Here is a 26,587-nt window from a genome sequence, read left to right on the forward strand (position 1 = left end):
ATGGTTAAGGGGCTGGGGCACATGACTTAGAGGGAGGCTGAGGGAACTGGGTTTATTTAGCCTGCAAAAAAACCAAAAAAAACAAAAAGACCAAGGGAGGGATTTAATAGCAGCCTTCAACTACCTGAAGGGTGGTTACAAAGACAATGGAGCTAGACTGTTCTCAGTGGTGAAAAATGACGGAACAAGGAGCAACGGTCTCAAGTTGCAGCTAGGGATATTTAGGTTGAATACTAGGAAAATCTCTCTCACTAGGAGGGTGGTGATGCCCTGGAGCAATTTATCCAGAGAGCTGATGGAATCTCTATCCCTGGAGGTTTTTAAGGCCCGGCTCAACAAAGCCTTGGCTGGAATGATCTAGTTGGGGATGGTCCTGCTTTGAGCAGGGAGTTGAACTAGATGACCTCCTGAGGTCCCTTCCAACCCTAATTTTCTATGCTTCTATGGAGGTGGGGCAGGTGGATTGTGAGTCCCCCTCCAGCTCAGGCTGAGACAACCCCAGCCCGCAGCTCACTCTCCCTCCCTTCCTGCAAAAAGCACTGGAACTGGGAGGTAGGGGAGCAGGTCTTGGGGAGAGAGGCTCCAGACAGGCTCCTCAGCTACACAGGCTCCAAAGTGGAGCCTGATTCCCCCTTCCCTGCCCCCTGGCCCAACAGGCAAACATCTGTTGGGTCAGGGGGGCTGCTCTAACCTCGTGACACTTTATGTAAAGTGCTATGAGTTAGAGTATGGGCCTGTGAGTCTGTCAGCATCCATAAGTCCACTCCATTCAGCATTCACATAGGCTCAATTAGTGAAAAAGCTTTGATGTGTATGCAATGAGAGATAGTCTACATTAAGAGCATAGGAACATAAGAATTGCCATTTACTGGGTCAGACTACAGGCCCATCTTGTCCAGCATCCTGTGTCAAAAAGTGGTATAGAGAAGATCCAGAAAGGGAGAGTTAACCAGGTATGACCAGGATTTTTTTCTAATGTTCCTCTCTCACTTGCAGCCTCTAGCAGCTAAGGTCTAGGAAGTTCCAATTCATATGTTGTACCCCTCACTCCCATACTCAAGAGCTACTGATGCCCCTTTCCTCCACGAATTTGTCTAGTCGCTTTCTGAATCTGGCTAAAATTAATTAATATTCATTAACAAGGACAAAGAAGAAAGGCCCACGGTGTTGCCTATGGGCCTTGAACTGGCACTCCATACTGCATGCTGCACAGAGCTCTACGCAACCCTGAGGCTAGGAGTTCAGAGCAGCTGCATCTCCCAGTTGTGGGGATGTGTGGGGTGCCCCTACAGCTATAAGTCTCCAAACTGAAGGGACTCCCAGGTGCAGAAGCTTGCTTCTTGCTGGTGCAAGGGGAACCCAGGATTGGGCTTCTTCTGCACCAGCAATAAGGCATGATAGGATGTAATGCATGATCCCACAATTTTGCCTCCTGCCATGCACAACTTATGGCCTGTAGAACTTTTGGACTTGGGTCTTGGGTCTCCAAGTAGTATTCAGCAATGGGGGGCATCTTCTGTTGGAACTCTCTCTATGCCCCTGGGAAGAAAAGCTGCAGCAGCAGCAGGGTCCTACCACTCATCTGCTATTGACCCAAGGTGGGTCATCTCAGCCCACAGCCACAACAGATTGCCTACCTCTGACCTAAGGTGCAAACTAAGCAGATTGATGGGAGCAGCAAACCTGTGAAGAAGGCCTATCATCTCACTGTTAATTTGCATGCTAATAAAACAAACAAACAAAAAAAACCCTTTAAAAAACGTGACTTTTTACCCCATATACCAAACCACGCTGAAGGCAGGTTTGAGAGCACACTGGGAAAGGCACCACAATACAAATCCAAAGATACCTCACATCCCTGTATTAAATTACATTTTAATACATCTACTAAAATCAGTGAACATCTCACTGAATCTAATTGGAAACAACCATATATGGCCTCTGTGTGTGTGTGTGTGTGTGTGTGCGTGTGTATTTGATATAGATATGTGTGTGTTTGATAAATCTGTGTGTGATATAAATGTACACAGATAAGAGATGTAGAGATGTGTGTATGTTTGATATACATATAGATATGCGTGGGGTAAATATATGTAGAGATATAAATAGAGTATAGGTAGAGTATAGATAGGGTGTGTGTGTGTGCGCGCGCACGTTCAATAAATGCATGTATACACACACATACAGCTGACATGGACTACAATGCTGTGGGATTGTAGTAATTTAATTAAATAACTGCAGCACTGCAGTAGGAATTTTACAAACAAATCAGACAGTTATGGTTTCTTCAGCCAACTTCCTCAGCCAGCTCCCAATATAATGACATTTATATACCATCTTCCGAATGATTCAAAGCACTTCAAACAGAAAGTCTTGCATGAAACACACAAGGAATGAAAAAAGAAAAGACCAAAGATAAAGGAGGTTAAAGCAGCAGGATGCCTGCTGAGTTACAATTTAAAATACTGAATTACTGTAAGGAGCAATACACCACTCAGGGGAAACAGCAGCAGCAGCAAAAAGACAGCCAAACCAATGCTGTATTTAAGGTTGGTTAGAACAGGGACCATGGAAAGCTGATTCTCCAAGAGGCCAGAATGAGAATAAATGGCAAGATGCAAGAAAGGACCCAAAGGTGAAGGTCTGAGTGCAAGTTCTGGATATATGTATTTTGTGATCACTTAAATAAAAGGAAAGCAACATGTCACGCATGGTTCATACAATGCTTTCCTCTGGCTCATGTTAAACTCTCAGTTACAAATATGTGCTTTGCTAATCTGGGGAGGGGCGGGGGGGGGAGGAAATGACTGTAGAATGTTAAGAACCATCTGAAATTTTAAAATTCTTTTTAGTTAAGAATAAGGAAATTCCTTTAACATTTTTTCTGTTTTGCTAACAAAAAAACAAATCCTTGTAATATGACTCCCAAAATAGGATCTCTTTGTGGTCCTGAAGAATCAACCAATGCCACCTCCTACAGATGTATAATCCTCAACAGATACATACAGTAGGCAAGCTGGTTTGATAATATCACTGATCATTCACCTTCCCATTATCTATCCAATAGCAGAAAGGATCTGTCAGCTCAAAGAAGGATTCAACTGTTACTCCTACAACATACCAATAGCCAGAAACCAAGCCAAGGCAACACCTTGGGCATGTGTGTTTTCCAGAAAATGCTGCAGAATTCCTTTCACTTCCTCACAAAAAGGGTACTAAGTTCCATAAACATTGAAGTGTGTAAAGGAAGAGCAGACCAAAATGCCAAGCAATTAGAGACTGGATGTTATGAAAGAGGAAATTTAGATGTAGGGAATGAGCATGGGGCCATATGTTACTATGACTGAATAGTTCAAGTTTCTAGAAATATTACATGGGCATACTTTATAAATTTAAATACTACAAATAAGTGGTAGGGTGGGAGCATTGTTGTAAACCATGATGGTCCAGGACATAGGCAAGAAGCAAGGCTTTTTAGCGATACCTTTTACTGGACCAACTGTATAGTTGCCAGTGATGTTAGGCCCATTCTACATGTGCAGGTAAAGGCACAATTAGATCTAATGCATGTGCCGCACAATCGTGCCTCCAGCCATGCCACATGTATATGGCAAGAAGCACAACCATAGACCTGTGCATTAGATCCAGTCACACCTTACTGCTGGTGTAGGGAAAACCCAATTCTGGGCTCCCCCTGCATCAGCAAGCAGGTACCCATAGCTGCGAGCCCCCTTTACTAATGGGGCTCCCAGTCATGGGGGCCACACATGCTGGGACCAAGTACCAGAGCTGATGGGGCTCTGAGTCCTGGCTGCTCATAGGGCATAGCCAGGACCTAGAGCCCCATTGAGGCAGCTATGATCCCCAGGACTCAGGGCCTGGACCCCTGTGGCTGGGAGCCCTGTTAGCCGATGGGGCTCCCAGTTGCAGGGAGACCCTGCTACACGCGCAAATTAAAGCTTGATAGCAACCAGCTATAAAGTTAGTACACATTTTTGAGATCTAACTTTATAGCTGGTTGAAGCTTTTTATTGTGCAATAGCTATTTGCACGTGAGGCTAGTCTCAAGGTAACTGCTCAATTAATCAGTTAATTGTACACTACTTGTAACATGTAGAGGGGGCTTACATGGCTTTGGGTCTGGGCTTCTACAAATTAGTAGCATTTCAGTATTTTCAGGAACAAGGGCTGCTTGCAGGTGTGGGGGAAAAAAAGCCAACAGTGTTTTACTTTAAACTCAGCGCACTCCTGCGCCAAGCCCAGTGCATGCCCCAAAGAGGCATCACATTAGTTGGACCTGGCTTACCCAATATCTGTATAGACTGTCCACTTCAGTGGGGCTTTTTGGTGCCTTTATCTAATAGCTGATCAAATAGATAAAAAAATCAGATAAAGCACCAAAAAGTCCTGCTGAAGTGCCCAATAATGTGCTGCTTTTTCCAGTAAAGCACAGGTTTTTGTTTTTTTCTGTTTTGTTTTCCCATCTGTCAGCGCCCAGTTATCTTAAAAAAAAAAAAAAAAAAAAAGAGGCTCAGGCTACACTGAAAGCTCCACAAAGGGACACACACTGGCTAAGTATTATTGTTCAGCTTTTCATAGACTGGAGTCTCAAACTGGCTTTACCTCTCAAAAATTAACCCAAACCGTAACTTATCTGTGGTATGAACAGCATAGATTTTTAAAGAAACGTCTCAGTCCCTATAATATAATTTACTTTTAACCAATGTGCTGTTTAACTTTTCTGCTGCTCTCAACAAGCAGGATAAAACAGTATTTGTTTTCATGTTCGTTTATACTCTTCGTTTATGCATCAGTTGCAAATACTGACAAGGATTTTTTTAATCATATTACTGAATTTAATTTTTTATGTACCGGATACTGATGACATGAGTTATGAATGTCAGGAAGGTGAGAAACATTAACAGTACACAAGAAGTGAGTGGAGATAATATTCTTTCTGGAAGTTGGATGGTATGAACAGGATGAATAAAGGATGACACAGTTCCTTCCTTCAGAATTCGGAAAACTAAACCAGGGTAACTAACAAAAAGAAACTTCTGAGGTGGGGGAGGGGTGTGTGTGTGTGTGTGTGTGTGTGTGCGCGCGCATGCGTGCGCGCTGCCTGCATGCATGCATGCACATGCATGTGCACCAGAGGAAGTCGTTTTCCAGATAATTCAGCTGCACAAAAACAAATGATATCTGTTCCCTTCCCTCTCCACTGTTTCATGAGTAAACAGGAAAGCAGGATTTGATGGGCAAAAATAGATTTGTATAAACTAAAAATGGATGCACAACTTACTACAGCTATCTCTACGAATTAAAAAAACACCTTAAGGAGAGCAAACTGTAGGATAGGGTGATTGCATTAAGTAAGTGTCAACAGTTGTGCTAGGTTTAGGTTGTAGCCGTGTTGGTCTAAGGACATAGGCAGACAAGGTTCCTTGGGTGAATTTGATATCTTTTATTAGACCAACCCAAATGGTTGGAGAATAGTTATTAAGCAAGCTTTCGGGTTCAAAAACCCTTCGTCAGGCTAAGGAAGCTTCAGCAGTTGCTGTGTGCTCTTCCTGGATGGAACAGTTGTGCTAGCCACTTTTAAAAGGTAATATGTGAAGAACTAGATTTATATTCAGTCCAAGGAGGCAGGAAAAAAAGGTAAGCATTCAAATCAGCAGATCAAGACTCCAACCAACAGGAGCAAAACAGAAGCCACTGGCCAAGTTAGAGTATTTGCACATATACACAACTGGTCCACCAAAGCTTTGCTAGTTACAATGCAATTCCTAAAAATAATTTGTCTACTTATAATACTACTTATAATATGGTAGAAAAACTTATCCCAACTGGCAGCATTATAAAGAGCAAAAGAATAGCAACAAATCAGTGAATAAAACATCAACATTTTCCTTATGTTAAAATGTGAAGAGCTTCACTGTTGCTAGAGGCCAGAAGAGAATAATGTTTTGGAGGAAGATCTACTTCAAAGGGTAGAAAAGAAGATTAGTGAATTATATGAATCCAAAGGTCCTCTTGCAGTTGGCTTAGAAAACAGTAGAATACTGGCTTGTATAGAAGGCAATCATCAAAATATTCAGGGTACCTTTCATTATAACTCATATTCAGAGCTCAACTGTGAACATAGACCAAATGGATTCTATATCTTGTTCATCTCCTTAGCTTGCACATTTATCACCTCTAGGAGACTGTTTCCCAAACAAGTTCCTGGGCATAAGGTGCCCTTCTTTGGGTTGTCAGTGCTTCCTATCAGTTCCCATGGCAGATATTAGATCTTGTGACTGGAAAAGTGATGGTATTGGCTTAATTCCTAAAGGTACTTCCTTTGATGGAGAATTCAGCTTTTGGTGAAACAAAAAGGACGTAAGCAATAAGAAACACCATATTCATCCAAACAAAGTTAAGCAAAGTTGAAGTGATAAAGCAGATTAAGAAGGAATGGCATAGTAGCAGAACTGAAAGCTTGTAAAGAACATGAGTGTTTAAGCCAATGGTCTACTCCTACAATCTTATGAAGTGAAAACTCTACAGCACTGAACATCTCAAAGTAATTCTGAAATTTAAGATCAGGTAATCAAAGTGGATCAGGGGTTTCAAGGATACAGCCCATGGAGCTACATCATCCAGCGCCTGGTGCTGGCTCTGGGTCTTGATTTGATCCACAGGCAGCACCCAGCACTTGCTCCAGGACCTGCACTGCAAGAAGCACCTATGAAGAGCCAGTTGAGGAACTGCCCCATCCCCCCTTCCCATGCACTCAAACCACCCACACTGGCCACTCTGGGACATGCACCATGTACAGTGCAAGTCCCAAAGTGGCTGGAGCAGGTGCTGGATCCGGCATGGAGGGAGGGGTCTGCGAGTCCCCCGCATGCTGAATCCAATCCAACTAGTGTAGGACTGCACTGCACATAGCACCTGCTCCAGCCAGTCTGGGTCCCATGCTACATGTGGTGCCCATGCCAAACTGGCTGAAGTGGGTGCCACATGCAATTTGCATCCTGGATGTGCTGGAACAGGTACTGGATCCAGCATGTGGGAGAGGGGAGAATCCATGGGGCCAACCCTATGTCACTCATCTGACCTGTGGACCAGTCCTGCAACATTCACCTGGCCCACAGGGCCAGACGAGTTTGACAGCTTTAGATCAGATCATCATAAAATGTTCCACAGCAAAACTGGTGTCTCTTAGTCAAGGGAACTTGCTCTTCCCTACTTAAGACATTATAGTTTTGCTTTAAATGACAAAGACATGGGTTCTTATTTTCATCCACTCGTCTTTTTAAACAGATTTTTTTTTTAACCTAAAGCTATTGTTCTAGATTATACAAGTCAAAGGCATTTAAGAGGTAGAGTGTGCTGACAACATGAAGCAAAAGGATTAATGAAAACTTAAGAAAATGGTGCAAGTTATCTCTGACCTCTGAAGGTGAGCAATGATCAACAGAGTTCACACAAATTCAATCACTGATTCAAAGGAACAAGAATCATCCCTGGTTTGAGCTTAGTTTGAGCTGGTTTAAGTTTAGTAAAAAAAACAGAACCAAGCCTATTGGATCCAAACTTGCAAAGCTTTTCGAGAGGTTTCAAATCAATTTAAGGTTCAGATTTAGCCCCTACTCCAATTGTAATGGTTACTCCATATGGGGTAATACTAGTATTTTGCTACTGAATTACCTTAAATTCTGTTTTTAAGCAATATGTAAGATCTGTCACATACTCACAGTGAAGGTGGTAAATGATTGAACACATAAAGCAATGACACCTTTTGTGTTCGAAAGTTCCATTGGAAATGAGATTTTCACTGAAAGTGACAATGTTTAACAACATTTTAGTAACTGACAAAACCATAACTCTCACCATACAGACTATACAGTTAAGACTTTGGTCAGTCTTCATGAACCAGTTTTTTTCTAGAAGTGCTATGTAAAACAAAGTTTCACACTGGTTATGTTAAACAGATTTGAAGACGGACTAACCTGTGGCTTAAAAAGAAATCTTGAGTCAGGTCAAAACCTCAGGCGGTAGCAAAAAGGTCAAAGATTAAGTGCAATAAGATAGATTAGTAGAGAAAAAGAGGAGCAAAAAGTATGCTTCACAGAAATGAGTGTTACATTTTTTCCACAGATATAATCCAAATAAATATGACCTTATTTCTGCAATGAGTAGTAATCCTCTTCTTCATCATCATTCAAAGCATATTACAAAGAGGAAGACATGGCATTGCATGAAAGTACCCAAAATCATTTGAGGGTAAATTTAATCATATTTCCAACAAATCATTAAATCAATCCTGTTTAGTCCCATATGCCTTACTCAAAGCTAAACATCACATTTTACTCTTTTTATACTGGTTATTGCTCTAATTTGTCACTATAAACAACAAACCAAAAATGGATTAGTTATACCAGAGAGAGCCTATCAAAGAATACATGTTATACAGCAGAAAGCACAACCAAAATTTATCATTCATCTCTAAGTCACTGAACTGAGTGTGACTTGTTACAAAAATGAACTGTTAAATGTTTAGAGTATTAAGTATAAATCACAATATAAAATTCATTCAACTACTATTAATATTTACTTGTAAGATGGAAGAGTTGGGAAAGAGTCTATTCCTAACATACTGATCTTTCCAATTCTACAAATAAAATGGTAAGACAATTCTAGATATTTAAAAAATTATATCAGGATGTTTGTTTATTGGTTCTGTGCTTACCAAAAATATTTTTGTGAGTGTAAGATACAAGGCCCTTTTTAAACAGTTGTCACTCAAGAAATAACTGATATTTCCCTTTAGTTACTGAAATCAACATTCACCCACCTTTCAAAAAGGCAGAGCACCTCCATCAATTGTGAACATCAGATAAAGGAATATTTTATTTTCCAATTATATTTATAAAAGGACACTGATAATTAGTCGTTTTAGTTGGTTTGTTTAAAACAGTAAGTTAAAAATGTTAAGCTTTTTTGAAACATTAATATACAATTTAGTTGTTTTAAAAAGTTGGTAATTTAATGAACTATAACATACAAGTTTTATTGAAAGTTTAATATAACAATTTTAGTTGCACTACTTCAGATTTGTAAATCACAGCAGGTTAGTGATAGCGAAGGGATGAACTGCGATTGTATTTCACTGAGGTGTTAAAGATGAGATAGTTTAACAGTAAAATGTTTAACTGCAAGCATTCAACAAATGAGTTAGAGACAAACTTCACCCTTTGAGAAGCTAAATGAAAAAGCAACAATAAAGCTTACAGAACTTAGCTCGTACAATTTGCCTTGAAGGCGGTAGATTGGTTCCCTGAAATAGCAAAGAATTGTAAAAATAAAGTTTTATTTCAGAATCATTTTCTCTGCATAGAAGTAATTTTGTTAAGCTAAAACAATTAATAATAAAAAGTCCATTTAACATTATTTCTGGAATGTGTGAGTTTCAAAGTGTTTTTTGTTTGTTTTTTTTTACCAACAAATTACAAATTTTCACATTTTTTCCTTAAACCCCAATGTTTAAGACAAAATAGTTACTCTGAGTTACAAGTAGTTACCTCTATTTGTATATATCCATGTAATTGCACACCTGGCAAATTTTCTTTTAATGGGACACTTGAAAGTGAAGATAACTATATATGTTTGACACATTCCTGTCTGACTACACAAAAAAGGAGGCATTTCCCTTTGGAAAGGAGGAGCTAGTCTTTGGATAAGTTTCAGTATTTAGATCTTTCAAGCTGCTTTTTTTTCTTATCCTGTCAAGTTTATTAGGTCAAAATCACTATTTATGTAGAATATGGTCAAAATCTAAGGGTATCACAGCTTTAAGATTTCCAGGATAAGAATGGACCATTGTAGCCATAATTTAAAAAATGAATTTCAGTTTTTGGGTATTCATCTTATGATACTTTTAAAAAGATGATTGATTGTGAGAAAGTGCTGAACACCCACTTCCTACAAAATCAGGAGCTTACCTAATCCTTTAAGTAAGCTCACACTCATCACTCAAAATCAGTAGTCAGTTTAAAAAAAAAAACAACTCAGCCTTTGCCCCTTAGTTTCCATTGTTGGCATGGGAGCAACCATGCTCTAGAATCAGAAAGATATGTAAACAACCCAACTAGGTTTGATCAAAGTCAAGTGCCTTTATGTTAATTTTGTGTATCCAGAATTTACGCTATCAAAAATGAACACAGATATAATGATAATTGTTGTTTTGCTTGAGAGAAAAATAGAGAGAAAACCTTAAATAACTGAGCGTAGATTTTAGACTTGTTGTAGCACCTTCATTATCATAACTGGAAAATATATACATATACACCCTCCCCCATCCTCCCCGCCATTCCCCCTCCCCCAGAAACTGATCCTGGAAAATGCTGAGCAGCCTTAACTTGCAATGGAATCAGGGTGAAAGATGATAGCCACCTCTAAGGAGTGGTCAGCATATTACAGAATCAAGTCCACATCACACAAAGAGAGACAGCCAGCTCATTTGGTTAAAGCAATCTCAGCAAAAATGCCATTAGTCTGCAACCACCAATCAGGAAAACTAACTGGGTTTATTTAAAACAAGATTGTGGTATATAATCATAATTGTTATGAAGTTAAATGAAAGGTTTTAGCAGAGGTAGATAAATCTGCCTTTGCCAATTTATTCATTCCTTCACTCTGTTATCAAGCTGTGCACGTGTGAATTAGTAAACTACTGTGGGACAAAAGCACATAAGCAAATACTCAGAGTTCTGAAAACTGAATTCATCCGCAAGTTTTAGGTTAAAGAAAACTTAATTTAGGGGCAACATTAAGAGAAATTCTATGTCCTAAAGGGCAAAAGGGAAGAGACACTGGGGAAAAAAAAAAAAGCAGTGCAACTTGTGGCAGATTTATTAAAATATGTAGCTGGTAGCAACGAAGAGTCAAATGGTTCCGACAAATTATATAAAATAAGAATGAAGAAAAGATGTATTTGACAATATGTATCAAGCAAAACTGGTAAATAATAAGCTTAAAGAAAAAAAATACAGCTGATAAAACAAGTAGCTAGCATTCACTTGTACATGCAGTGCACCATTTTCTTAACAGATGCCTACCTGATTTCCAACTGTACTTTTGTTAACCTGACTGCTTCTTTGTTGGGCGCTAAGAAAACAAAGAAAAATATTACACTGAAGAAAATTAGAAATGCTAGTCTAGATCCTGAGCAGTAAGTTTTGGAAATAAACCATTTAAAGAGCCCAGAATCAGATGGTAGTTTCGTACAAAAGAAACACAGTAAGCTCAGTTCACATAAATGTTTGTTAGCGGCTAGTTCTTCTAGTAGTATCCTTAAGTGCTAAGAACAGAAAATAGATCAGCACATAAAGATCCTTATTAGTCACTTCCTTTGTAATATATGCTGTACTACTAAATAAGCCTCTATTTCTATTGATGTATCTTTTAAAGGTTGCTACAGGCATGTAAAAGTTATGGCACATTTGCACGTGTGGGAAACCTTAGCCTATCAATATTAGAGAGGCATGGAAAAATGAGTCACTTCAGTTATTTAAAGCTATGCAACAAAATCCTCCCCCTCCTACAAAGTCCCTAATAGACTTGCCCTGCCAGCTTCTTCTGGATATTTTTCTAGTTTTTATATGCTCTTTGAGGGCATAACTATAAAAGCAATAGATAAATCCATCACAAAAGGTAGTTTAAAAAGTGGAAATTTACAGTAATGCAGCACATTTTAAATTAAAACAAACAAATTCAGATGATTTTGCACAGTTTCTGAACTTTGGCAAGTCCATTACTGAAATGAAACACGTTCCTCATTAAAAAACAGAAAAGTTATGATTGCTGCAAAATTTAATTCTAAAGGCATTTTATAAGCTATCCACTGCTAATTAGACCATACAATACAAATATTAGTGGCATCTGAAAAACACATTTTGTCTAATAGACTACTAAACCTTCATAACAGCCATTTGATAATAGCAAATTTTGTTTGGATAAGAGTTGCAGACATTTCAGCAGACACCAATTAACTGGTAGTAACAAGCATTTATAATAGCATCATCCACACACACTGATTTGAAAGTAGAAAAGAGAATAGGTATAAATAAGAAATCTAAGCAAAATCTATTTAGATCCCAGACTAAACAGCCAAATGTGCAATTCTGCCATTCCACAGAAAGGTTGAAGTATTGGGTACATAGGCTCCAATTATGCAGGTACTCTCACACAAACAACTTTACTTGTGTTAGTTGTCCAGCTGTTTTCACTGGGACAATCACAGGCATGCACATTTGAAGGACTTTGCTATCTGTCACTTCATAGGACATGGCACATACCCCTAAAGCCTCCTGTGTTTTCACTGAGCATATAAATACCCTTCATGTAGAAAACGTAAAAGTTGCCCCATAACAAGTTTGTTAGTTATGATTTTTTTGTTTTGGTATGCACATAAACTTGCATTAAGGAAATACCTCTCAACCCTCACTTTGACATGTAATGTTCCAATCTTCTTAGGAAAGAATTATAGACCTGTAAGACTAGAAGGGACTGAGAGTCATGGAGTCAAGCCACTTGCTCAGGTGTAGGATTCACTGCCATGTGTCCTGCCCTCTGTGGTAAGAGAGAACAAATGTTTCTCCATCTACTTTATGGCAGCTTTTCAAATAGTTAGAAACCGTTATTATGTTCCCCTTCCCTTACCCCCTGCCAAATCTACTTTACTCCAATTTAAATTTACCTACTTCCTTCAGTCTTTCCTCATACAGCTTCCTTTCCAACTCCTTTAACTTCATTGTTTACCTGTAGACCCTCTTCAGTTTCTCTACAATTCATATAATAAAGTACCCAAAATTGGATACAGTGTGCCAGTTGAGGCTTACACAGTGGCACCCAGAATAGTGCTATCACCTCCCTTGTCTGGTGCACAGTGTTTCTGTTAAACTGTTTTTTTTCTTTTTTGCAACAGCATCACATTGCTGATTCATACCGAGTTTGTGATCCACCATTAATTCCCAGATCCTTTTTAGAAGTTCTACTGTCAAGCAAATTACACCTAATTCTGCACCTGTATTTTTTCTTCTTCTTTGTGGAACACCCTAAATTTCTTTTGTTGTTTCTAGTCAAGTTTTGTTGTCTTTGTTAAATTTCATTTTGTTGTTTCTAGTCAAGTTCTCAATTTTTTATGATCTCTTTGAATTTCAGTCCTTTTGTTTAAAAGTGTTTACAACCCACACACATTTGATCAATGTGCTCTCTATCACTGCATCCAAGTCACTAATAAAAATATTAAAACAGTACTGGACCCAAAACAGACCCTATGAAACCCTGATACTCCCAGACAGATCTGTCATTTATCCATTTCAGGTTACTCTTTGCCTGAAGTTATTTAACCAGTTATATAGTCATGTAATGGTAATCCTATTTAACCCTAATTTCTCCAATTTATTTAGGAGACTGTGGTACTGTTAAAAACCTTACAAAAGTCTAGGTACATTTTATCTACTATACTCCCACTATCCACCAAACCAATTATCCTATCAAAAAAGAAAATTAAATTGGTTGGCATGATTTGTTCTTAACAAATTCATACCTGGATGCTAATTCCACCACCTCATCCTCCAGATATTGACAAACTGACTGCTTTATAATTGACTTTCAAAACTTCTTAGGTATTGAAGTCAGGTTTACTGGTTTAAAATCCCCCACATCTTCCTTTTTTTCCTCTTAAAGATGGGAATGACATAAGCCCTTCCCCAGTTCTCTGAGACCTCATCTGTCACACAGGAGCTTGCAAATATTACTGCTAGCAGACATGCTTACTTACAACTGAAAATATTAAAACATGTAAATGGGCTGACATTTTGTAGTCTGTACATACCAAAGAATGGGATTTTGTCAACAACTCTTACGGATCAAAGTTTTAAGCCACCAGACCCAGCTGGGAATACTTTGCACTAACCCTGCTTAGGTAATGGGTTTCTCCAAGTAATCCAACAATCGATTCCTTTTCAGTGGAAGACAAAAAGTTGCCCTCTTCCATGAATGATGAAAAAAAACAGGTAATTCAGAACCTCTTCCGTCCGGAGGAGATGAGTGAATAATATTCTTTAAAAACATACATCTTCAGAAAGTGACCATCTGTAATTTTCTTTTCTGTACCATACCCAAATTAATGGATTTTTCCTCAAATTAGATGCGAGATTGCAACAAAATGGTGAGAAACAAATGGAATTGATATAGTTCAAACAGGGAACATAAGTATTTTTTTAATATATGGACAAGCAGATTATTTCCAAAACACAAGACGGGGGGCAAAAAACCCCACAGGATTACCCCAGGAGAAATAATATACATGGAGGAAGGATGTCGGCATCCTGGCTCAAGAAATGTATTGTGTTAACACTAATAGGCCAGATCTGGATTTTTCTCTTGGAGAACTAATCTAAGCTATCATGCTTGTAAAAAACTCTGGTAGTTTGCTCTTCAGATTTTCTTGTTTTAGAAATATATGGTGTAAATTATTCCCTTATCTTAGGTTTCCCTTCATGTGGATACACTACATGCTGACTTGGCTTATCTACAGTCTATTTTTCTTTTCCTTCTATATAAGCTGCCACCAGACACATTTTGAAACACTGCCAGTCTTGCATCTTAAGGGTTTTCAAATACAAGAAGAATGATGTTGTGACCAATACCAGTGTTAGACTCATGTATGTTGAGTGTGAGCCTGTACCTAAACATCAGAGGGTGGGCACCACACATATCCACTGTTATACTTCAAGGTTTCCTTTTTTTTTTATTTTTAACTTAAATTGGTATGAATAGAAAATTAAGAACGTGTCATTATAATAAAGTCTTTGTTACATACTTTGCAAAGCCAATGAAGTCTTCATGGTTGGTGTTGATATAAGATACCTGGATATCGATCAACAGCAATACCTGAAAATGATAAAAGAAAAGGAAAATTTCAGTTTGCTATGTTATTAAACACCTGTTTTTTATAATAATTTAAGGCAAATGCAGCAATATTTTCTAAATCCAACGGCTTTTGCTGCTTTGCTTATTTAATAACGTAGGGAAAAAAGGAGCTACTCACAACAACTACCTTCAGGGCCATGTAGTGGCCTCATTTTCACTGACTGTTTTTGCATAAATTAGGACTAATTATATGTGGCCAAAGAAGAGTTGAAGCACAACACAGATTCTAGCATTATATTTTGCAAGATAAACAAAATGCACTGCTTTTGCAACTACAATTAGATTGCCAGAAGCCATAAATCATGAATTGACACCCCAATGGATTGAGCTCTGTACCAGCAGGTAACAAGAGACAATAGGTGCCCTATTGAATAGGGTACAGGTGTCTGACAGGATAAGCAGGTGATGCGGTAAATTAATTAATAATTCTAAGTGGCCCGCAGGGCCCCTAAAGAATTTAGGAAATTAATACTTATCTTCCCCTGGCTGCCTGTCATGTGGCCCTCAACGGCTTGCCAAAACTCAGTAAGCGGCCCTCTGCCCAAAATAGTTGCCTGCCCCTGGATAAGACTATAGCCCAGCTTATAATGTTGGCATATTGGCCAGGACTCCATAAACAGGTGGACCAGTTCTGTACAGCCTGTCCTGAATGTCAGTGGTATTCGGACCATCTACCACCTCGGGCCCCCTTGCAGCCTTTAGAGATAGTTTCAAGACCCTCCAATAAAACTGCCCTGGACATAATCAACCCACTCCCGAGGAGCACCACTGGGTACCAACTCGCTCTTGTCATTGTGGATTATGCCACACCTATGAGAACAATGACAGCCCCTAAGGTGGCAGAAGAGTTGATCAGATGGAGTTCACGAGTGGAGATCCCAAAGGAGATACTTATGGACCAGAGTACTAACTTTATGTCCAGAGTATTAAAGGTGTGCAGGATCTTTAGGATCTGACATCTGAGAACCCCAGTGTACCACCCACAAACTGACAGCCTGGTCGAGTGGTTCAACCAGACCCTAAAGTCCATGATATGAAAGTACATTCAGGGGGACACCAAAAGGTGGGAGCTGTGTATACCCCCGCTCCTGTTTGCAATTCAATAGGTACCCCAGGCCTCCCTTGGGTGCTCTCCTTTTGAATTGATCTTTGGACATAAGCCTCGAGGATTCTTAGACATAGTCTGAGAAGGGTGGGAGGAAGAGGCACCAGGTAGGAGATCCAAGAGTGGCTAGAGAAGATGAGAGGTATCGCCCACAATAACCTGGAGGAAGCCCAAGCAGATCAGAAATGCTGGTATGACTCAGGGACTCAGATACGAGAATTCCAAGAGGGAGACTTGGTATTGGTAATGCTAATGGACCATACAAGTAAGCTGAAGACTAGATGGCAAGGTCCGTTTAAAGTATGGAGGAAAACAGGCCCCAGCAACTATGAGGTAGAGTGACGGGGCATGCAGAAAGGTAGACAAGTGTACCATGTAAATATGTTAAAACAAGAGGTAATGGAGGAGTGGTGACCCAAGTGGGTGAAGGACCGTGACGGCCCCCAGCTGACCCCAGTGATAGGGAACAGCTACCCCGTGGAAGGTGGGAACTGGAACGCCTGGCGCAAAAATATAAAGATGTTTTCACAGAGGTGCCAGGCTGGGCAAAGGGGGTATGCCATCAGATCCAGACGAGCCCAGGGCAGGCAGTACGAGAACACTGGAGAAGCCTACCCCAGGTGCTATATACCCCAGTACAAAAGGAATTAGAACAGATGCTGGCTTGAAGTATCATCAAGGAAATCGCAGAGCCCCTGGAGAAGTCCTCTGGTGGTAGTGCCAAAACCAGATGGGTCCATCAGGCTCTGCATCGACTTCCAGAAGGTAAACAGTATCTCCTCCTTTGATGCTTTCCCGATGCCTAACATAGAAGAGATGCTGGAGAAGATAGGGCAGGCCGAGTTCATTTCGACCCTGGATCTAACGAAAGTGTACTGGCAAGTCCCCATGGCACCAGAGGATAAGATGAAGATAGCTTTTGGCACACCCTGGGGTTTGTACCAGTTCACTTTGATGCCTTTTGGCCTACATGGGGCAGCGACTTCTTTCCAGAGGCTAATGGACAGGATCCTAGCAACACACCAGGAGTATGCCACAGCCTATATCAATGATATAGTGATCTTCTCCTGGACCTGGGATCAACACGAGGCATGTACAAAATATCCTAGAAGAACTGAGGCACAATGGGTTAACTGCCAACCCCAAGAAGCGTGCCCTCGGGAAATCAGAAACGAGGTATTTGGGGATTAAAGTGGGATAGGGGAGAAAGTGGGGCAGACACCCCTTGCAGACAAAGTGGAGGCAATATGGTTCTGCAGATTACCTCAAATCAAGAAGTAACTAAGGTCCTACCTGGGGCTGGTGAACTATTACAGATGACTCATACCCTGGTTCTCAAAAACAGCCACCCCTCTTACAGACCTGCTACAAGGTTATGTTCCGGTTGCACACTGATGCTTGTCACGGCTGTTAGAATGGTATTGTCACAATACATCCAAAGGGAAGAAAGGCCTAAAGCATTCACTAGTAAAAAGTTAGCTAAAACAGAGATACAATACTGTACTATTGAAAGCAAGTGTCTGGCCATAAAATGGGGAATCCAACTGTTTAGATATTACTTATATGGGAGAAAGTTCCTCCGTATTACTGACCACACTCCACTTCAGTGGCCCCAGACCTCCAAGACAGAAAACCCCAGATTAATGAGATGGGCCTTAGCCCTGCAACCTTTTTTCTTTTCTATAGAGCACCGGCTGGGGCGAATGAACATTGTGGCTGACTTCCTATCCTGACTGACAAGACAACAATGGACCAGAGGGAATGGTGACAGACAAAAAGAATGGATCCGGACAAAAGATGATGACAGAGATCTCTTGGGGACTCTCCACTGGGGGGGAGGTGTGTGACAGGCTGTCTGAAGCACCTTGCCACGAACAGAATCAGAAAGAAATAAAAGAGAGAAACTTACTTCACGGAGCAGGAGGAGCCACGCCAAACCCTGCCACGATCAGGACGATCAGGAGTCGGCTGGGGTTGCACCAGATCGAAGGCACGAGAAGAAAAAGTGGTGTGAGAAAAGAACAAAGAGAAAGGGAGAGGTACCATGCTGGTGAGCAAAGAAGGAACAGCTGGGTCAGGCAGGCAGCCAATAGGGAACTGCCACGATGGACCCAGCTGAAGACAGGAAAATTTAAGGGATGCCGGGGGAGCACCCTGAGAGAGGCAGAGGAAGAAAGAAAGCAGAGAAGAGCATAAGAGAAGAGGAGAGAGCAGGTGAGAGAAGAAGATCAATTAGAGGGCCAAAGTGTAATCTCCAACACCTCAACTTACCAGACAAGGTCCAGCCGGGAACTAGAGCCAAAGGAGAGGCTTGAGTGATGAGAGAGTCCAATTCCAGGGGGGTGAAGGGAACCACTCTGGGGACCAAAAGGAAGAGGAACACGAAGGTGACATTACTCCCCCAGAAGAGGAGGAAGAGAGAGTGGACCCCAGTCACAAGAGGGTGACAGGGTGGGGGGGACATGAAGAGAGAGCGAGAGAGCGATCTATATCTATATAAAATATTAGAGAGAGAGAGAGAGAGAGAGAGAGAGAGAGAGAGAGAGAGAGAGAGTGCGTGCGATCTTGGGGCCCGTGCAGGGAAGAACAGGGCAAGCAGCCACTTAGACAAGGGCCCTAGTCGAGATCCTTCAAGCAAAGATACTAACAGACCTTAGAGGCAATCGACAGTGATTAGACACCATCAGGTATGATGAGGGCAGGGGATGGGGATGGTGGAACCCTGCAAAGAGCCACTAATGTTTTTAGTCCATAACCATTCTCAGTTGCCTGCCTACTGGGGAGCACTGTCTAAGCATATCTCCCATAACACCAAAGGCATGGCAGACATCTAAGCATACTTTCTAAGCATATCTCCCATAACATCAAAGGCATGGCAGACAATCTACTACAATGAGACACTACTATTTCAGCAGGGAGGCGACGTGACTCTGGGTGGCGCAAAGACCCCCTTACAGATGGTAAAATGTGTGGGGAGAAGGAATCATAAACTGTGATAACACCACCTCAAGCAGTTTTGTTGTTTTTTTTTTTTTTACAGAAGCACTGAAACAGGAGAGAACAGGCATACTGCAGAGTATATCAGTAGTAAAATGTGTGAAGTCCTACAGAAAATTGGGAGTGGTAAAGTATTTGCTTGGTGGACTGACAATGCAAGTAACATGAAAGCAGCATGGGAGATCATAATGGATAAATATCCACATATTACTGCAATAGGATGTGCATCCCATGGGCTAAACTTGCTTCTTAATGACATCATGAAGTTGGACAATACAAAAGATCTATAGAAGAGCAAAAGAAGTTCTAAAGAAAGAAGTTCTAAAGTATGTAAAAGCTACTCATATTGTAGCTGCAATCTTTTAAGAAGCAGAAAGAAAAGAATGCAAAGAATAAAATAGCGACACTCAAACTGTGTAGTAAAACTAGATGCTACTGCATTTGGCTGGATTACAAAACAGGCAACACATTTAGGACTTGATATAGGAAAGGCATTTTCAAACATTGCAGAAAGCTGAACATCTTCAGGTATTTGGTCCAGAAATGCAGTCTGGGACTCTGCCAAGCATATCCCTGGGCTGACCCCAAGCATATCTCTCCTGCAACATGGTGGCAAGGCTTTCGCACAACATATCCTGACTGCTCTTGCTTCTCGCCTGCTTCAGAGTCCTCCATCTTCTGCAGCATGTGAAAGAACCTTGTCTATGTTTGGAAATGCTCACACCAAATCAAGAAATAAACTAACGTGAACGAGTAGAGAAGCTTGCCTCAATCTGGGCAAATCTTCAGTTTTCAGAAGTCCATGAAGATGATAAAGATGAAGGATTAGAAGAAGCAGAAACTGCTGATAGTAATAGCTCAGAAAATTAAACAAATGTAGCAAAATTTGTATTCAATGAGTCTTGGCTTTTTCCCCCCTTTTCTTCTCAGCTCTTTTTCTAAAAATGAGTACTTTCTGTATCTGCTTGACACTGTAGAGGAGACTAAGTCCAGAATACAAAATAACTTTCTTTGTTTTACTATAATGTTGATGGTTTCATTTTCAACTTTAATTTTTGCCTGCTTCTCATAAACTAGCAAAAACTAAGAGATGCTAGGTTCCTTAGAGTTCAGCAGCTTGTAGCTCCAGTTGTAACAAAAATTAAAAACATTTTAAAGTAAATTCAATTAGTAAATGTGTAATTATTGGCTGAATAAACTATACTTTTACATTTAATAAATATACCAGACATGATAATTTTATGAGCAAACCAAGTTATACATAATACATTTTATGTTCTTAAAGTAGCAAAGTGAATCTAGATCTGTAAAGCGTGCTAAGGAAATAAGTATTGCATATATCTACATTTTCCCCAAAATTTCCATTCTTTTCCAAAAAAAAATGGGGGGAAAATGTTTTTTTTTCCATGGCTTCAAAATTTCCAGAAATTTTACATCTCTAGTTAAGGCTTTTCATAAAATAATACAGGTAAAATCTTTAGGGGAGTCCTTCACCATACAGTTTCCTGACCCATCAGATTTCATGTTTACTCCCACCTGTCCCTTGGTCTTCTCCTCCCTTTCTCGAATATAGCCAGCGACAATCCTTTCAGTTTCTTCGCAAAGTCTTGGATAGGTTGCCAACTGTAAAATAAAAGGATTAGGTTTTTAACTTTCTAGGTGATGTTAAAAGCATATAAATGTAGGATTTATATTATACAAGATTTCATCCCTAGAGAAAAGGAGTTTTGGAAAATACTAATAACAACAAGAACCTATGAAAAAAGATTAATTACCAGCAATAATCATTTTAGAGTAGACATAAAGACACAGAAACTCTTGAAATGGGGGTGTATATTTGTTTTATAATATGCTCAAGGGAGTAATGATCAATTTGGGTGCATGCTCCTTTGCAGAAATGGAAAACAATATGCATGGGACCCCATAACTAATGCCATCAAATCTTGTTCATTTTTTCTGAATCCCTGGCAAAGCTTTTCTAAAATGGAAGGAAGAAGAATGGAGAAAGAAGATCCAAGAGTTGTGATCCAAGAGTATGTGAGTTTCAAGAACAACATACTGCTAAGGAACCTTTTTTGTTTTATAATTTTTGAGTATTGGCTGCAAAGATCTGGAAGACTTCCACTTATCTCAACATAGGATGATTAATATTTGCATGGTTACATGCTATTAAAACCAGCTCAGGGGTATTTTTTCATCTAATTTTTGCCCCCTAGCTGCAATTGGTAAATTGTAAGGTTTAGAGAAACACCTTGAGCACACCAATAAACTGGTTTAGATTAAACTCATGTAATTTTAGACAGAAATTTTGGACATGAACATATAATTACTGCAATTTATCAGGCATTAGCTCTCTCCAAGTATCCCGGCTGAGCAATGCAGTCTTGAGAGATAAAGAACATCCTCACCACAATGAACCCCCATGGGACTGGAACAAAAGCTCTAAAAGAAGAAGTTGGCTATAATACGGTTAGTCAATTTGCAGCATCCTCATCATCACAAAAAAATCAGTTCTGGCTGCTGGGATTGTTAAATGCTGGGGTTTGTTATAAATGGAGTTTGAGATAATACTGCTGGGCTGTAATTAGTGGGAAATATTCTCTCAAGCACTGAAATAATGAACATGATTCACAGATGTGATTTTATCAACAAAGTGTTGGCTAGTAAGAAATGGGAAGACAACTCCAAATCCATTCAGTGGGCTAGTAATAATTGGGCTTGCAAGTCTGACAAACAGGATAGTTTTGACAGATGGTTATAAGATAGAATGACTGTACTTTGGACTAGTCTAACACTGTATAAGTATTTATCATTTATGTATGGGGGGGGTTGGGTTTTTTGGGGGGGTTTTGTGTTTGTTTGTTTTACACAAAATAGTACCTGCATGCCAAACAGGGCAACATTTGAAATCGGAATTGTAGAAATCCGTGAATGTACTTTTACTGGAAGTTCACAGTAAAAACCTGTTCCTTTCAGAGTAAGTTTTTTCTTAATCAAAAGGCCTATGACTCGTCACTATAATTAGTTACACCTTTTAGGAGCAAGCAACATCAGAATTCAAGTCTGACATAATCCAGACCACCAGAGAATATTCTGGGTGTGGATGAAGAACCTAACCTGTGACAAAACATCTGAAGGAGGAGATGTTTTGTCTTGCATTTCTCGAGTCAACTTCTTGGATGATACTATTATGCATAATAAAGTTCTCTTCACTATCTGATCAAAAAACAAGATAACAAACCATGTCCTTATAATTCTGAATGGGTCTCCTAATGCTATTTTACTAAACCAATGCAGTTAGTTTTGCCTTGGCATAGCAGCGGGGAGACCCTTTGGATGAATGCAGGGGGAGAACTTACTAAAGACTACTTATAACTGAAGTCACTTAAACAGCTCCTGCTCTATGCCAGTTCAAGTAAAGGCCATATTGTTTGACAGACCTTTGGAGAAAGTTTTTCTCCTTTAGAAAAGCAAGGAAATATTAAGTTTTCATTTCTTCAATAGTCATCCATCCACTGAAATCTACACAGCTTCAAGTCTATCAGAAGCAAACAGAATAACAGAAAGACTGCCAGAATCCAAAAGGCATTTGCTAAAACCATGCAATCACTGCAGCTCCTATTGCTAATTATTCTGTTATTCCCCTACCCTTCCCAAAAAGGTACTACATTTCTTTTTAAAATCTAAAGAACTTTCATTATTTATGCAAACTACTGACACAAACTTAAACTAACCAACAGTATTAAAGAAAAGAAAAGAGGTGCCAAGATTTCCACCCTCAAAAAAGTCATAGTAGCTAGTAAAAAAAAAATAAAAATAGAAAAGACAATCAGAACCAAGTTTTCTGTACACGCTAGCTTCAAATGTTCAGATTTTCTAAAGGTGTATGCACATGAGGAAATGGTTCTTAGAGAGCTCCAACTTGGATGCCAAGGAAGCACGCATAACCCAAGTGCATGGATCTACCCAAGAAGTGCTCAAGGGAAGAGGCTCACATCACAACAGCAAACCAGCTCCAGTGCAGTTTGGTGATGCTAAAGAAAGAGAACAGTCCTGAGATGACCTGTAGGGAGTTAGATATGAGAAACTGTGCAAAATGTAAAAGCAATACTCACACTTTCTTACATTGTATTATTATGATAAATTTTCAAGTGGTCTATTTTAGAAGAATAAGATATATTTTATCTATATAAGCTTAAATTTGTATATCACTACACACTCGTGTACACACACAAAATTCTATTACTTATTAAAAATAGTTTCCAGCCCAGAAACAACACCAAATCGTCTACCTTGGAATGGAGACTGAAAGGATGCCTGGGAGAACTAGTAATACTTTACTTTTCCATTCAGATAAAATGACTTGCTATCAGAAAACAGAATATTCTAAGCTAGTAAGTATATTTAAAACACGTTCACCCACAATTAGCTGACCCCTGAAGAGACTCCAGCAGTGTTCTAGAGGCTGTTGTGCTGTCAATATGGCATACAGAGAACTGTCACATGATATGGAATAAATCAACTGTGGCATTGCAGGGATGCTATCATAGGGCAGCAGGAGAGGAAAAGGGCGGGGGGGAGGGAGGGGAAGGATGCAGTGGCATGAATGCACCCCTCTTTCAACTGACTATGTCACAGGAGCACCAACTAGGGAGTGTTTTCAAGTCCCAAAAGCAAACGAGAATTCCCCTGCCCTGCCTCTCCATGCTCAATGGCACCTCTCCTCCCACAGATGCCATGGGGGTGGACCTGTGAGGGTGCTCCAGAGCTGCTCCTTATGATCCAACTGGGCTCCACATGGTGCTGGGTTCACCCGGGGACAATGCCTGCAGAGGGTGGATTCTCCCTCCATCCCTGGCCCCCTTGGTGTCCTCTGCCAGCTCGGGAGCAGAGGCAGGGCAAAGGAACCTCTTACTGTTGCTCTATCTGTAGCCAATGCTAGTTCCACGTGCAGCATGCCTGCAGTTGGACAGGAGTGGCTCTGGATCATAATTTATCCAAACAATGGACAAAGAAAAATGCTAAGTATTTGCATACACTTCCTAAATACTGAACATAGTTTGAGACCGCTGTTTTCTCCAAGTTATGCATTTTTTTGTGTGAGTTCTACAAGCTATGTCACTCTTGTAGAGAGATTCCTGCTACCAGGCTCCTTGACCCAGCCACATGGAAAAGAGGCTCTAAATTTCCTCTCTGTCCTGGATCTAAATCAGCAAAGCCCAGCCTGTTTGGCAGGAGCGCCATAAATTAGCCCCTTATCTTCCCAGAGTGCCACTCCTATTCCCTTCTTTTACCTGATCCGTGCTCTGCTTTCTCCTTCCTGCCCTGTGCTTTCTGCCCAATCTACTCCTCTCCCCAATGTGCCACGTATTAAGGCTGTGCAAAACAGCACCGTTTTGTTTCAACTTCCATTTCACCATTTCATTTTGAGTTTCATTTAGTTCTGTTTCATTTCGTCAAAACTGCTTTGCTGTTTTGACGCTGTTTCGACATTTTGTCCATAGGCTATAATGGGGAAGCACAAAACTGCCTATAGCTTTGTCATTTTTTCACAGGTTTGGATGAAAGCAGCAGGGATGATAACCCCTTCTGATGGCATGAAGCCTATCAAGTTTCTAGGAGATAGGTAAAGGAGCTTCTGGGAAACTGCACCTCAAAGTCTTGAAAGCAAAACTCGTGTCACTTGTAAGTGTGAAGATACATGGGGGGTGAAAACAGCCGGCATGGTAGCCCTAGCTGAGGAAATTAAGCCTGCCAGCTTTCTAGGAGATAGGTGCAGGGGTTTCTGGCAAACTGCACTTCAGGTTGCTGACCAGCAAAACTCGTGACATGCAATTGTGTGCGTGTGTTAAGGCACGTCCTCACCGGTGCTGGGGCCTCTACATGACACACAATAGTGTGCCCCGCCTCTATGAGTCCTCCTCCTCCCTTACAGCCTCAGTCTGGTCTACCACTTTAAATGACAATATGTAAAATAATAACTTAGTAAGCAGCAGCACAGTAGCACCAGCAGCATCTCAAGCAGCCAAACTGTGACAGAGCCTCTCTTTCCTCTCATGCAGGAGCTTCTTCTCCAGCATGTATGTTAAGGTGCACCTGTACTGTGTCCTTCCCCTCTCTTCCCCCTCCCTCTCCTTACTTTGTTTCCCTGCAGGCAAGACCAGCTTCAGCTTCAAAACTCATTTTGTTTTGAGGCTGTTTCGAAGCCCTTCGTTTCATTTTGATTTCGCTGTTTCAAGCTCAAAACAAGTCGAGACAGCATCGAAATGAAACAGCCGGTGAAATTTCGCACAGCCCGACCATGTATCTCACACAAAAGCTGCCAGTGCCACTTGTAGCATACATGCATGCCAGAGGTTCAACACCCCTGATCTAAATACTCTCTCTGCTCTTTGATCATAGGGCTTGATGTTGCCATTCCAAAGCTTTAAATACTTTCAAGTCTTCAGCTTGTGGCAGCACCTGTGAGCTCCAAAGTAGCACTCCTAGAATACGCATTGCACCAACAGCCACAAAAAGTTTAGCTAATTATTACTGAAAAAAGATCCACTCAAGTAATCTACTATAGGATTTCTTCTGAGCCTTAACAAGTAAAGAAATGAAGAACTGGCCCACTGGCTTTAAGGGAGACTAAGAATTATGGTTCTAAACCACTTGGGCATTTTGAAATCCAGAACTTAACCGTATCTATTCTTGTTGGCATCCTGATAATGACTGAGGAGAGAAAAAAAAAAATCTTACTAATGCATCACAAGGAACAAAGTGACCCCAACTTGGCAGGTCTTATGCTTCCCAAAAGAACATAAATTTGTCACTGATGCTTCCATTAACGGAAAGAAGAGATATAACTCTGGGCCTGTTCTATAATCATTTAACCATAAAGGTAATAATCAGAAACCCTAATTCTCTGCACCAATTTTTATCAATACCTTCTGATGACATTTTATTTTGATTAAAATAGGAATGGGTAAGATACTTAACAGTGCCATCTTTTGCTTATAAAATGATTTTGTGAGACTCCCATGTTTGTTACATTTCCTTCCCTTGACCAAAATAATAGATAGCTCCAGCTACAGCCAAGGGCCAATGTCAGTTCCAAGAATGCTACAATTCTGTCAACCCTTACATATAATATAGCAGAAAAAGTGAATGAGTGTAAAATCTTCACAAGCTCCTATGTGATTTTTGTTCCCAAGTCCCATTTTCAAAACTGACTTCAGCATTTAGGAAAGATATTGGGAGTTGGTCTCCTCGGGTGCCTGTACATGTGCAAGTGAGGCTGCTCTGACATGCTGTAATTACAGTGCGTTGGAGCAGACTCAATTATTCGAGTTTGCTGGAGTGTGATAATTACCACACTCCAGCAGACTCCAGTGTCACATATATCAGCATCCCCACATTGAAAAATGGCAGCAAGGATGCTTTAACTAAATTTCATTCAACAAGCTTTAGTTAAAGCACCCCTGCCACCATTTTTCAGTGTGGGGGGGTTGCTGATGC

At 40.4% G+C, this 26,587-nt stretch overlaps 1 protein-coding gene and 1 long non-coding RNA gene across 13 annotated transcripts in view; one reads left to right on the plus strand and one right to left on the minus strand.

The window, feature by feature from the left end:
- Window positions 1–22,064, plus strand: part of LOC132250803 (uncharacterized) — a 37,344-nt gene extending 15,280 nt beyond the window's left edge. The window contains exons 2-3 of one of the 2 annotated variants that reach the window (XR_009462422.1): window positions 17,777–18,304; window positions 19,131–22,064. This is a non-coding gene — a long non-coding RNA (uncharacterized LOC132250803). The remainder of the gene's footprint in view (window positions 1–17,776; window positions 18,305–19,130) is intronic. The other variant, XR_009462421.1, reaches the window with a different exon arrangement.
- Window positions 1–26,587, minus strand: part of DNM3 (dynamin 3) — a 332,054-nt gene that overhangs the window by 209,866 nt on the left and 95,601 nt on the right. For 10 of the 11 annotated variants that reach the window (XM_059728288.1, XM_059728290.1, XM_059728289.1 and 7 more), the window contains exons 11-14: window positions 20,624–20,710; window positions 14,876–14,946; window positions 11,106–11,154; window positions 9,296–9,325 (exon numbers count right to left, since the gene is read on the minus strand). In XM_059728288.1, coding sequence (XP_059584271.1) covers window positions 9,296–9,325; window positions 11,106–11,154; window positions 14,876–14,946; window positions 20,624–20,710 — 237 coding nt within the window. The remainder of the gene's footprint in view (window positions 1–9,295; window positions 9,326–11,105; window positions 11,155–14,875; window positions 14,947–20,623; window positions 20,711–26,587) is intronic. The other variant, XM_019486507.2, reaches the window with a different exon arrangement.

Source organism: Alligator mississippiensis, chromosome 5 (assembly GCF_030867095.1).
Source record: "Alligator mississippiensis isolate rAllMis1 chromosome 5, rAllMis1, whole genome shotgun sequence".
Classification (NCBI taxonomy): Eukaryota; Metazoa; Chordata; order Crocodylia; family Alligatoridae; genus Alligator; species Alligator mississippiensis.